Source organism: Serinus canaria, chromosome Z (assembly GCF_022539315.1).
Source record: "Serinus canaria isolate serCan28SL12 chromosome Z, serCan2020, whole genome shotgun sequence".
Classification (NCBI taxonomy): Eukaryota; Metazoa; Chordata; class Aves; order Passeriformes; family Fringillidae; genus Serinus; species Serinus canaria.
In genome coordinates, this window is record NC_066343.1 from 57,392,314 (window position 1) to 57,406,739 (window position 14,426).

The following is a 14,426-nucleotide window of genomic DNA, read 5'->3' on the forward strand; positions in this document are numbered from 1 at the left end:
TTGTAACAAGCAAGCTGTAATACACAGGCTCCTCTCACTGACCAGCAAAAGAAACTGCTAGAGTCTTGTCCTCTCTTCAGAATTGTTTTCAAGCAGAATTTATTTCATGTTTTTCCTTTATTTTTGCTTTCTCTAGCACACCTTGGCTCTGCTAATGTACACACATATCTAAGAACTTAATGTGTTCCATTAACATGAATTTGTTACAGAGTTTTTCCCTCCAGGAACAACAGGAAAAAACAACTACCTCATGAGAGATGAGGTGGTGACAGATGCTCATTTTCTCACTTAGTTTACCTTAAGATTTTACCTTTTGTATTTTTAAGATCCTTTACTGCATTAGTATAACTGAACTCCAGAGAGTGCTAGGAAGATCTCTTTGCATGTTGGACAGAAAAAACAATCCTTGCAAGCCTCAGAACCAAGGACAGCCCCTGCCCCAGGCCCTGAAAAGTATAAACAGAAGTGAATCGCAGTGGGGGGAGCAAACTGGGGGTATATGACTTCATTACCTGAAGCAATAATTGGAGAATGAACCCCTGATATGAAAATAGACCAAACTTATATCTGTCTGAAAAACTCATGACCATTGTCTATTTTGGGTGTAGCCCCTTGGGGAGGCTTTGTCTACCCCTGATGTACCTGAAGGTCCTTTGTTAAAAATATTTGTTTTTATCTTTTTAACTTTGTTTTGTCTCTGTCTCTAGGTAAGCCTGTTCCAGGCATTATCTAAGTGGTCTCTTTAAAAAAAAAAAAAACTGAGGATATCACGCAGGTATAGAAAAACTGAAAATGTCATGTCTGCCAAACTGGGCCTGAAATCAGTTTTGTCAGAATTATAGTTTTCCAAGGGAGATGTTCTGTATGAATTGCCTTTTAATTGATATAACATTTTCTTTTCTCTTGCTGTGTACAAAGCACTGTAAATAGAGATGTATCATATGCGTGGGAGAAGGCAATTGAAGATAAAAAAACATTGATCTGTTTTTCTCCTTGGAGTTCCTCATGATGTGAACTTATGGCAGAGCACGTTTGCTACAAGTAGAGAGAAGGGAAGAGCTTAAGAAAGCCTTCCCTACTATGAACATTGGACAGGTACAACTTTTCTCGTGTTTTCATGTGGGAATCATCTTTTAGTTTGATTTTTTTAAAATCCCAATGGTAGCAAGAAAGAAGTCACTACTCTCCTTGCTAGAGTTAAATCTAATCTGCTGTGCAGCAGTATCTGCTTTTCCACATTTTCCTTGCTGTCTCCCAGAGTTGTGCACAGACCAATGCCTTCTACTTCCCTCTCCCCAACTTAAACAAAACCATATCCCCAACTCCAGTTAAACTATAGCTGTCAATCTCCTGCTAAACCAATGATGTAGAGATTAAATATTTCACATGTGTCATCACTAAGCTGCCACTGCCTGACCCCTTGTGATGGACAGTCCTAAATTGCTAAAGCAGGCTATGTGGGGTCTAATCTCAGGGACAACTGCATAACTTTGCAAGAATAATTTGTATGCAGAACTGAGCAGTGCACTGTGATATCCAAGTATGGGTGAGACAATTTAATTTCTGTATTGAAATACTGTTATCCCAAACTTTCCCTGGGACATCTCAGCTTGGTTGCAGGCTTCTGTGGTGCTTCATTATTTGCTGAAGGCAACTGCAACATATTCAGCCACTGAGGTGGTCCTCATTTGCTTGGTGTCCAGCACAGAGAAGGATTAAAGCCTAAAGACAGTCCCTCCTCTGGTCCCTGTGAAGAGTTTAAACATCAGTTCGTGACCTTGAAGGTTCAGTTTTTTATTGCCTGTTCTCACAATATCTAGATAAATTGTGGGCTTTTAATGTATGTTTTCTGCTAAAGCATATTTAATAAACATCCAAAGTCTTGGTCCAAATAGCAGGCAGGTTTTTTTGTCCTACTTATAGAGCAATGCCTCTTGTATTGTGCAAAATAAGAGCAAGCATCAGACAAAAGTAGAAACTCTAATTTGAAGTGAAAACATTTTTTCCCTTTCTTTTTCTTATTTTATAATATTCAATAATTCTGATTATTTTATAATAATCAGAAATGTTTATTTATCTTTAACATGCTGTCACCTGACACTGACAGACAAGTTCTTTTAGGGATCCTTGGCAGAATGATGATGGTACTAAGCTGTAGTTACAATTAAGACTTTAGTTTTTAGCGCTTTCCTAATTAAGAATTTTATTATTAGCATACCACAGCACAACAAATGAGATTAGGAAAGAAATTGACTTAAAAGAAGGCTGAAATCCATCATATTAAGCATTCACTATAAAAGCCTTGGTTTAATGTCAAGCCTTGCAATGTTCTAATAAAAGACGACCTAAACCACCTAACTAGCACTTGGATATGCTTTAAAAAAAACATCTACCAGCAGTTATATTGATGTGTCACATTGCAGTTTACGTTTCAATACAAGAACATTGACGGCAGTTTATGACCAGAGGGATCAATTTCAGTAAATCTTGTTGTACTCCCCCCATATAGACTGCATTGCACATAGCTAATATACTTGCACAGCTGCCAAGGCCTGACACTCGAAACAGGGCATCTTGAAATCATGTGCAGAGGAAATGAGGGGAGAGGGCAGCAAAGACAAGAAAGTTCATAAGGGAGAAGGATTCAGTTAAACTTCATACTGCCTGCAAAGCTGCACACTGCTTTACTACTGATTCACATAGACTGGGGTTTTTTTGAGATTTTGAACAAAAATCATCCAGGCTGCATGATTGAAATCGCAGTCTTAATGCTACTGAGATATCCCAACTCACAGAAGGTATATGCAAAATTGAAACCCCAAAGGAACAGCTCCATCAGCAAATTTCAAGCTTTGAGTGTTGTACAGGGATCGTCATATTCCTCTGAAGAGTAAGAGATTCAGAATATTAGAGTACCGAGAAAAATGAATAGTCTGCAGCTTCAGACAAGACTGGAAACTGCTCAGGAACATTATTAAGTCCCTGATTGGACTTGTGTCGGCTGGCAGCAGAGATTTCATTTGGGAATGCTGAGCAACTGTGTAACTCTGTAAATATTAGGTTACAGGGAGGTAAGAAGAGTGTACTAGTTACTGCACAGCCAGTAAAAACTATTATTTTCACAAGATTGTAAGACTTTTATTATTAACAAAAATAAACATTGTGAGGTAATTATAACATACCAGGGTTTGTTTCTTTTACTATTGTCAGTGTGAAACTATAAAATGGACAGACTTGATAAATATTAAATGCAGCTTTCATGTACCTTCTTTAGCATACTGTTGTATTTTACCATCCCCCAAGTTTCTTTATCTTTCTGATAAACTCCTGCAGCTCACCACTAGCCTGTCAGAGGTATTTTCCACTTTAACCTTTTGAAAAATAACAGCATTATCATAGGAAAAAACAGACAAAACTGAAAATCTCATTAAGAGTACCTTAACATGATCTAATTAATGGACAGAAGTTCAGCCCAGCAGCATTCAGATACTTATCTGATCATCTGGTTTGCTTTTATCCACCTCAGTATAACTCCCAGCCATCATATCTGAAGAAGAGCAGGATGTGGTACAGATTGGAAGACACCTCCTTTAATAAAAAACAGTTCTCTGAATGGCTGAGTATTTGCATTACCTCATCAACTGCACAATAAATCTCCACTGTGAAATTTCCACTCCAACAAAGCAATTTATGGGGATAGTTAAGCCAGAGCTCTCCTCTTGCCAGATGCAGGTAGCCGGAAGGCATAATTTGCTAGTTTTTTATGTTTTCCCAGATAAAAGATTTTGGCCATTTTGTATCAGACAGACCTCCATATTGCTATGACTGAGGAAAAGGGTCTTAGGAAAGGAGTGATGAATCTTTCCCTACCAGAGACCAGGTATAACAAGAAAAGATCAATCCCCAGAACTTCAGCCCTTATCTGCAGGCGTGGCAGCTGTAGAGAAAGGTGTAGTTAGAAGCTGCAGCCACACTTATGATGTAGCTGCCAGTCTGCAGCTGGTGCTAACAAGGAGACTGCAATGTGGTGGTAATAATTCATGTCGAGTTATGGCCAACAGCTGCCCTAATCAACAAGCATGTCAGCTGACACATATAGATATAGACACATTAAAAGTTATTTAAGCCAGTTAGGTCCAGTGGAACTTAAGAGTGACTTAATCCTGAAGCATGTTGTTAAGACAAGCTCCACTGAGGAGCTGCACTCACCAGTTGGTGACTGAGTAGGACCTGGGTGTGTGATTGCTATCACACTCTGAGGAAACTCTATCATTATTTACTCCTCTTTCTTATTAGACTTCCCACTGGCAGCATTAGTAGGGTTTGATGCAGCTGAGGACAGCTGAATGGACACCCTAATACTGGGTGGCTGCCTAGAATCTAAGAAAATGTCACATTTACAGTGAAGGAGGTTCAAGTGGTGCAAAACCTACAGAAGCCCTTAATCCCACAACAAAACAAATGAAAGGAGCAAGAGCCAATAGGATCAAGGACCACATACAAAAAATTTCTATTCCACAAACATGTTTCTTTCTGTGGTTTAAGGGCATAAAGACAGGAAAGAATGAAAAATGCCATGAAAACCTAACATCTGTCTTTCCTGATTAACTGTTAAAACACATGAATTAGTTTTCGGACAGTAAACACACAGAAAATGTTTTCTCATGAGGTTTGTACTTTTAAGTCAACACAAACCACTTTGATAAGGATTTGCAGAAATTCCTATTTGTAATGTGCATATTTTAATTCAAGGTTTAGTAGGAAGAAAAATATAAGTATCTTTATCAAAGCAAGTAGTTCAGACCAGAGTGATGCTTAATCCTAACATCAAATGTTATCAAGAAAAGTCTTGATAAGTCTAGAAAAACAAGTTTATGTTTGTCCTTTTTCATGGAGAATTTTCCTAAAGCTATGCATTGACAATGTCAGTGACAAGAGAGGGTAATACTTTATGACATGTAAAAAACTTTGAGTCAGCAAGTGCCACGGTAGCCAGGAGGGCCAAGCATGTCCTGAGAGCATCAGGGACAGCATCACCCACCAGGCAAGGGAGGGGATTGTCCTGCTCTGCTCTGCTGTGCTCTGGGGCAGCCTTACCTTGAGTGCTGGGAGCCACAATATAAGCAGAAAAAAAGCTATTAGAGAACATTCAAAGGAGGGACAAGAGGATGGTGAAAGTCTGAAACTGAAGCCATATGAGGTCACTTGGTCTGTTCAGCCTGGAGGAGACTGAAGGGACACTTTTTCGTGGTCTTCAGCATCTTCATGAGGGAAGCAGAAGGGCAGACACTGATCTCTTCACCACTGCCTCCAGTAACAGGATCCAAGGAAACATCATGAAACTTAGTCAGGGGAAGTTTAGTTTATCAGGAACAGGTTCTTCATGCAGAGGGTGGATGCGCTTTGGAAGAGGATCCCTGGGGAAATGATCACAGAACCAAGCCAGACAGAATTTAAGTGTGTGGACAATGCTGCCAGGCACAGGATTTTATTCTTGGGGTGTCCTGCATAGGGCCAGGAGCTGGATTTGATGATCCCAAGGAGTGTCTTGCAACTCAACATATTCTATGAATTCTATGACTTTATGAAAATACTCTGGATGACATAATGTTTTTTGTTGGTCTATCATGAATGATCTTCTGAAAATTATAGAAGTGTAAAAAAACCCGAATTATTTATTTGCAAGATTTTATCTTCTTTCCATACTAAATACATGCTTCTTTTCTCTTTTAGGAAAACTCAATTGCAGTATATATTACTCCTCAAATAACCCAGGCTATGCTCTGCCCTTCAGTTTGAAATGTGGGGACACTCTTTTGTTATATGTTGGGAGAAACATTGTGGAAGATATTGGAGTGGGTCTTAAAACTGGAAAGCATGTAGGCAGTTTTAGCTAGCAGCAATTTAGCATTTGTGAAACAAAGTTTGATGACAGACTTTGAGAGAAAAGATAACCTCAGAGAACTGTTTCATGTATGCAATTTCCTACAGTAGGAATTTTGTAGCAAACTATGGGTGAAAAACAGCTAAGCAAACTGGTCTGGAACACAGAGTTTTAAAACACTTTTGTTCCACCAAGAATAACCTTTTTGCAATTACTTTTAAATATTTTTAATTTATAAAATTTCTTTTTCAGAAAAAAACATGCAGTTTGCCATTGCTCTTTGTCCTTCTTAAAGTACGAGTGAAGATAAAAAGTGAAAAGAATTTTAGTTATTTTGTCTGTGACAAAAGTACATTTTCAACAGTAAGTATTAAACAAGAAAATGGTAAATTTCATGTAATTGCAAATACTATCAATACTTCCAATTGAAAAATGCATTTTTGTTTCATATATGTAAGTCCATAAATAACACAATTTCTCTTTCCCCTTATCCAGTGTGCAGATGCAAGAAAGAAATGAAAGGATAATATCAAACTGGGATCAATTTCACTCTTTTTTTCCACAGCATATAATTTGAGTGTCTTTTGTTTTAAGCAGGAGAATGACATGAAATTATCCACCAGCATGCATCTCCTTGCTCCTCAGTGGCTGAAAACTATGAATATGTCAAAAGCAACTGAAGGGTATCTGCTTAAATATATGTTGATATCAAGCACAAGTATATATATATATATATATATATATATACATATATATATATATGTGTGTGTGTGTGTTATACAGTATAAGTTGCATATATATTTAATACCAGTCTGCTCCATCTGAGTATTTTTTTCTTTTCCCTCAATGATTCTTAAAAAAATGCCTTCATATCTTCCTTTACAAGACATAAAAGAATACATAAATGCTCAATTCTAGTGTACTGTAGCTGTAGCTGCCAACTTTTAGTTCAGTTGAGGTGTTAAATGGACAGAAAAAGTTCAAGGAAATAGAAGAATTTTTTCCACTATGTTACAGAATGACAACGACTACTGACATATCTAGTAAATCCAGTAGCCAAATGCCATGTGTAAGTGACAACTTTCATATTTTTCATGCCTTAATTCTCAGTGTTATCTTGAATTTATAGAAGCATTGACTCTTTTTAAGGTTCTACTTTAAAGCCATCTAAAACGACACCCTGAATAATTTAATCAAGATATGTGTATCACAAAAACACCTAGCCCTCCACACCCCCCATATATTTCTAGTAATGGCTAAAGTAACATTGCACAGCTCAGGATATGCTGTGGTGTTTTCTTATGTCATTTCTATAGTCTTTGCCTAAACCCACTTCCAATAACTACCTCCCATGTGTTATGGACGAAGATGAAGAATGCAAAATCAGTATTTAATTCTGCTTTTAATTTTAAATTAAGTTTGTTTTCATGCTGTTCTGAGTATATTGGTTGTTACTAAATTATGCAAATAATTTCTGTCTAAATTCAGAAGGAAACAGAGTGTGATAAAGTTCTTAAAACCACAAATTGTTTACTGGGAACTGAGGCTCTGTCACCTCATGAAATAGTATCTTCTTCCAGTTGATTTCTTCTCATAGATCATGAGATTGAGCAGTCTGCAGCAGGGGAGAAGGGGGTAGTAAAAATGACATCTTAGAAAGAGCAGAGAAGGAAAGGAAATAGAAATATCTCTCATGGAAGACCCTCTGAATTCTTTCTAACAGGGACATTAAAATACATCCATAACATAATTTTTCACAAATGCTGTACTTTTTAAAGGGAGAGGGTAATCAAGGTGTTTCCTAGCAGTCTTCCCTGCTCCCATAGATCTCAGCCAAAAATGCAGGAAAAATTGATTTTGTACACCTTGACAGGTTTAGAAAACAAATCATCAATATCTCAAAGCCTCTTTGACTCCTTCAGCCTTATGTGTTTCCTGAGGAAGCACCTCTGAATCTGAGATTTCAGCAATGTGAAATTCTCAATTTTTGAATTCATGCACAAGGGAGCCCTCCACGCTACACTCCACAGCAGTGTCTTCAGTAGTCACCAGACTGTGATAAAAATACTGCTGGACAAATATTTTTAGTAGGGAGCACATTTTCGATTGCAGAGGAGCAACTTAGAGTGAGTATAAAAAACTATATACCATGTGCTCTATCCCCATTCATCCTTCAGACCTAGAAAAGTTTCACATAGAGGTTTTCAACCTGGAACATAAAACTTCAGCCTTTTAGATCATGTTTTAGATACCTGCTGTTTCTGACCTAGGTAAGGTATTGCATTAGAAACATGCTGAGTACAAGATATTTCAATTCCTTCCAATTCATTCATTAGATGTCTAGAAAAGTATTCATAAAAACAGGTTTAACTTCAACTCAGAGACATTTATTTCTGTGGAACTTCTACAGAACTCAGCATATTGAGTTGGTACTAGTTGTAAAGAAAGTACAAAGCCTTCACCCTCTCCTTTCTACCATAAAGGACCACTGCCATTAAGGACACAACTTCGGTGCACTGAAACACTGAGATGAAAAGGGGCATAGCACCTCCAAGTGAAATGGGTAGAGAGAAAAGGCTAGCAAACGTAGCTGCTACAGGTGTCAGTATAAAACAGGAATTAATGCAAGCACTGTGACATTAGAGCTGAATTAAAAATTACTCACTGAAGTGGCATCAAGGCACTCTCAACATTCACCAATTCTTCTTCAAATTTTATTAGAAAGAATTTCTAAAGAAAATAGATCTCACTAGATCACTCTCTTGAAACAGCATGTGGATGCTGTCTGAAGAATTCGGCTAAATGGGAAGTTTTGATTATTTGGTTATACCCTTTTTCTACTTTAAAACTCAGGCAAGAAGAAAATGATGCCCTACAACTGTCTCCTATTTAAAGGAAATACATCCATTCCCAAAATCTTCATATTTTTAGGATGACATGACCAAGGTGCATCAAGCTATTTCAAGGTACACATCTTGCAGCATTAGCTGCATTGCTGAAAGTAAAAGCTTCTTAGTAAAGGCAGCTTCAGACCCTGGGGAGGGTTCCATAGAAGAACTGCTGAGTCAAAGCATATTTGATTTGCTCTTTTTGTTAGGAGACAGACTTTCAGCACAAATCCACTCTCTCTGCATTCTTGGCTATACATTACACATATAGTTGCTAATAGATTTAGAAAAATTATGGATACTGATTTTTTAAATGTAAAATCTTAATAGTCAAATTTGCTATAGAATTTTTCACAGTTGAACAGATATATGCTGACTTAGATATGGTATCTAGAGGTACAACTATTATTTATCTATATGTGAAGTTTAAAAGAAGAAACGTCAGTCATATTTTCAGGCTGCAAAAAATTTCTTTTAATATAAAAAATCATTCCAACACATATTTTAAACCAAATTCCTTTATCCAAACCTAAAATGTACCTGTAGATTCATTGTCCTGACTGCAGAGCAGTTTCTAGATCAAGTCTTGAAGCTGATGTGATGTGATTTGAACTTGGATTTGACCTGTGTCCATGTATACAAAGAGGCACTTCTACTTAGAGAGGCACATTTATCACAGAAAAAAGCACTTTCAGCCCCAAAAAGACTTAAAAGCCCCTGCTCTCTCCTCCTCTAACGTTTAGAAAGACAGAGATACCTGCACATAGCCATACTTGCTTTTCTGGAGCATTGTTAACTGCCAGTTTTCTTTAACTTTTCTCACACTCAGAAGCAAGCTGTGCAATTACTATCAAAATTGAAGCCAGGGCTGATCAAAATTAATTATGAGCTGTGAGATGGGAGTAATGAAAAAAAGGAAGAACAGCAGAACAGCAACTGGGCTTATGACATTAAAAATACAAATATCAGGCAAATCTATGTCTCTTCCTGACAAGTGAGGCACTCAGCATATCTGTCATTCCTTTCATCATGCAGATTATTTCTCAGTAGCTCTCGACACATAATACTGCAATCCTTTCCTTCTACCAAATTTCTGTATGAGCTGTCAATTCTTTGTAAAACTTCTAGATAAAAATGGTTGGAAAAATCATATTTCAGAATTAATCTTTTTAAGAACTCCATAGCTTTAAAATATTTTCTTGCTTCATTTTACCGTGACTTTTTTCATTTTAATTAGCATGAAGCCTAGTTACTTTTTACCAGGAGAAAAAAGTGCCAAACATAACAGATCTAGGAGACTGGAAAACAAACAGGTGGGAAAATTAATAATCAGTATTCATATTTACACTTGCTATAAAAGGAGTCTTTGTGTTAGAGGAAGAGAGATAATACATGGCATGCCATCTGGTTTGCCTGGAGATGGGACAATGAAATTTTCAGATCACAGCTGGTCCTAGACAAGACATTATCAACCCCTCGCTAGAACAGAATCAGCCCATGGACAATGAAAAACAGGACCAAGCGAGAAAGTGCTTCATCTGGCAGGGCCAGAAAGCAGTGCCACTGGCAATCACATCTGCATGTTCAGGTGGGAGGTTGGTGAACTCCTTGATTTCCTGTTTTTATGAACCTTTTGCAGCAGCATCTATAATTTAACACTTTCAGCTACCTCCTGTAAGATAGGAGATTGTGTCTCATGCTGTTGAACAGAGCAGTAGTCACAAATGTGTAATAGCAAGTACTTATACTATGTTTCCAGCTTATAAAACATGGGCAAAAAAACCCTTTGTCATAACTCACAGGGAGCAAAGGTTCCTTCCTCTTGGAGTATCAAACAGAGACTCCACTCAGATACATTCAATTGTCCAAAGATAGATACTCAATCTACACTACTCATGCAAGCTTATAGATTCTCTCAAAAATGGAAGGAGTTGCTCATAAGAGCAATTTGGTGTAGAGGCATACAGATAACTAGATGGAGAAAAGGTGGGAAACAGTCTGGAGTTGCCCCTTTCCCCTGGAGGACTGTAAATGACTACGTCCCCGGTGCTTACATAGGAAATGTTAGCCAACCCAAGATCCCATTTCTCTGCAGCAGAGTCAAGCTAAGGTATTCAGTTATTATTATATTATTTCAGTAATTATTTCAGTAATTATTATATTATTTAGAGTCATAAATGACCAATCTCATACAGACCAAGAAAAACTCCAGGTGTTGAGAGAGAAAATGTTCCATGGGTTCAGTGACACCTTCTACCACAGTAATAAGTAGAAGAGTATAAAAGAGAGAAAATTATTTTTCTTGGATGGTTTAATGCTGGGCAATAATTTCTGTTAAAAAACAGGCATCACAGCATCATTATGTTTTAAGTGTGAAACATGCTTCTGACCTTGTCTGTCCTGAAAGAAGTACACACTAGAACATATCCTAAAATAAATTTTAAGAAGCCAAAGAAATATACTGAACAAACCACACAAACTCCAAACAAAATCCTCTTTCAAATACAGTTGTCCCGTGGGAACTACATGCAAGAGAGCATGTGGAGCACACATGACAAATGTTATTCATATCACTCGGAAAACTGCTGAAAGGGTCTTGGATATTAAAATTACTCATGAGGGGAAAAAAAAAATCATTTAGGGAAACTCTGGCTCTCCTTTTATGTTAGCTTTACTTAAAAAAGCTTTAGATTGTCTGGATGCTGGCTGACTTGTGTGATTAAAATGATATCTCCGCTTTCATAGAGACATCTGTATGTTCACATGACACCAGGTGTTATGGAATATAAATTCCATCCACTCCAGGGATTCTACTATTCTGATAAAGTTCACTCATTTTAACACTTGATTTGCAGGATGGACAAAACAAGGTATATCGAGTTACAGATAAAAAAAATTAATTCAAAAATGACCCTCAAACATGGTATCTCATTTTTTTCCATAAAGTATGGGAGCACTTTCTGGTATCTTAGCAGTTGGTCTCCACATTAGCATGTTTCAGGTTTTAGTAGTATCAATAATGTACATGAACTGAAATTACAGAAAACACAATGATTACAATTAATTATATGCAAAACATTTTTAAATATTTATTATCTTTCCTGACTGAAAAAAACCCCACCACTATATATTCAGGTATAGGAATGCTTGAGCATTTAACTGGAAGTAAGTTTTCCAAAACAATTTACACTGTCACAGCAGATAAGTGATATCATTCATACTCTCTGAGTCTTTATTTAATATAAATTCCAATTTCTACTTACCAATCCTGAACAGCGTTGAAAGAGTCTTCATTTGTGATGTCATACATTAATATGAAGCCCATTGCACCCCGGTAGTAAGCTGTGGTAATTGTTCTGTACCTCTCCTGGCCAGCTGTGTCCTGAAACAATAACAAACAAAATTTTTACAGTGCACAGCATTTTTTTTCTTTTTTTTTCTTTTATAAAAAAGAAGGAGTTACTGTACAACTCTGTAATCCTGAGAATAAGTAGAAATAGGAGAACTCTGCATTGGATCATAACAGCAGGGACATATCAACTCTGTTATGAAGGGAGAGTGGAGAGCAGCAGAAAGGTCAGCCCAAATATTCTGAATCATTAGTGATTAATTTTATTCACCCTGAGAGTTGGGAACTTTTTCTTCTGATCCTGCCTTGTACCTTTCCACTGTGACAGAAGTAAAATCTTGATAAAATACTGGAACAAAATAGCATCCTTAGGACCATCATTACAAAAAAAAAGGATGTTTCCTGAAGCTAGGAAACATCTGGAACAAAAAGACAATGTCTAATTGTTCTGTTCTTGTGATTTTAATCATTGGCATGAGCACCAATACAGCTTTTTGCTGACCAAAAAAAAAAAAGACTGTTTGGCAGTGCTCTTAAAACAAGGATGAAATCTGGCAAAAAGAGAAGAGAAGAGGGAGGGGAGGGGAGGGAGGGGAGGGGAGGGGAGGGGAGGGGAGGGGAGGGGAGGGGAGGGGAGGGGAGGGGAGGGGGAGGGGAGGGGAGGGGAGGGGAAGGGAAGGGAAGGGAAGGGAAGGGAAGGGAAGGGAAGGGAAGGGAAGGGAGGGAAAGGAAGGGAAGGGAAGGGAAGGGAAGGGAAGGGAAGGGAAGGGAAGGGAAGGGAAGGGAAGGGAAGGGAAGGGAGGGAAGGGAAGGGAAGGGAAAGGAAGGGAAGGGAAGGGAAGGGAAGGGAAGGGAAGGGAAGGAAGGGAAGGGAAGGGAAGGGAAGGGAAGGGAAGGGAAGGGAAGGGAAGGGAAGGGAAGGGGAAGGGAAGGGAAGGGAAGGGAAGGGAAGGGAAGGGAAGGGAAGGGAAGGGAAGGGAGGGAAGGGAAGGGAAGGGAAGGGAAGGGAAGGGAAGGGAAGGGAAGGGAAGGGAAGGGAAGGGAAGGGAAGGGAAGGGAAGGGAAGGAGGGAAGGGAAGGGAAGGGAAGGGAAGGGAAGGGAAGGGAAGGGAAGGGAAGGGAAGGGAGGGAAGGGAAGGGAAGGGAAGGGAAGGGAAGGGAAGAGGAAGGGAAGGGAAGGGAAGGGAAGGGAAGGGAGGGAAGGGAAGGGAAGGGAAGGGAAGGGAAGGGAAGGGAAGGGAAGGAAGGGAAGGGAAGGGCAGGGAAGGGAAGGGAAGGGAAGGGAAGGGAAGGGAAGGGAAGGGAAGGGAAGGGAAGGGAAGGGAAGGGAAGGGAAGGGAAGGGAAGGGAAGGAAATTTTCTGTCAGTCCCGTAAAGCAAGAAATGTAGAAATATGTCTTATCTCCTACTCCTTCCTTTCCTTATTTCCATTAAAAACTTTTCAGGGTAGCAACTAGCTTTTAATATATTAATGCAATATCCAGAATAGAGTTTAGTCTAGAGAAAAGAAGGCTGGCAGCAGGTCTCATTAATGCTTTTATTAATATAATATATATATTTTAAGACAGGTGGCAAGAAGATAGTACCCGACTCTTTTCAGTGTTGCCCAGTGAAAGCACAAGGAACAATGGCCATAAACTAAGCAGGAAAAGTTTCATCTTAGCTTGATGAAGAACTTTTTTACATTGAGGGTGGCACTGGAGCAGGGTGCCCAGGGTGGTTGTGGAGCGTCCCTCTCCGGAGACGCTCAACCCCCACTTGGATGGCTCCCTGTGTCACCTGCTCTGGGTGACCCCGCACTGGCCCAGGGGTTGCACAGCATGATCTCCAGGGATCTTTCCCAACACTAAGTATTCTCAGATTCTCTAATGCAACCACCTCTGTCTGCACTAAAATTGAGACACAACAGCAATAACTGAAATACAGGAAATGCATAACTATTTCATGTTCCAACCTACCTATTTAATATTTTAAGCCATTACTATTAATAGCATTACAGGAGACATATTTCAGTGCAATCCTGTAATTAACAGATTATCTGTGCACATTTAATTTTAACAAACTTTGAAAATTAATATAATTATTTCCAATGTTTTTTCAATAGCTAGAAAATTTAACAGATAAATCCATTTCATTTATTATCCATTATTTATATCCATCCTTCCTACAAAGAAGACTAACCAGAAGCAAACATATTTGGTATGTTTTCTGAAATAGTTTCTAATCTAGGAGTACTCTCTAGTAAGCTAAAGAAAAAAAAAATTAGGTAGGCCTCCATTTCTGCATATATATAATCTATTTCATA

At 38.4% G+C, this 14,426-nt stretch overlaps 1 protein-coding gene across 2 annotated transcripts in view; it reads right to left on the reverse strand.

Annotated features, from left to right (window-relative positions):
- RAB3C (RAB3C, member RAS oncogene family) overlaps nt 1-14,426 on the reverse strand; it is a 114,235-nt gene that overhangs the window by 45,059 nt on the left and 54,750 nt on the right. For both annotated transcript variants that reach the window (XM_030237112.2, XM_050987006.1), the window contains one exon: nt 12,036-12,154. In XM_030237112.2, coding sequence (XP_030092972.2) covers nt 12,036-12,154 — 119 coding nt within the window. The remainder of the gene's footprint in view (nt 1-12,035; nt 12,155-14,426) is intronic.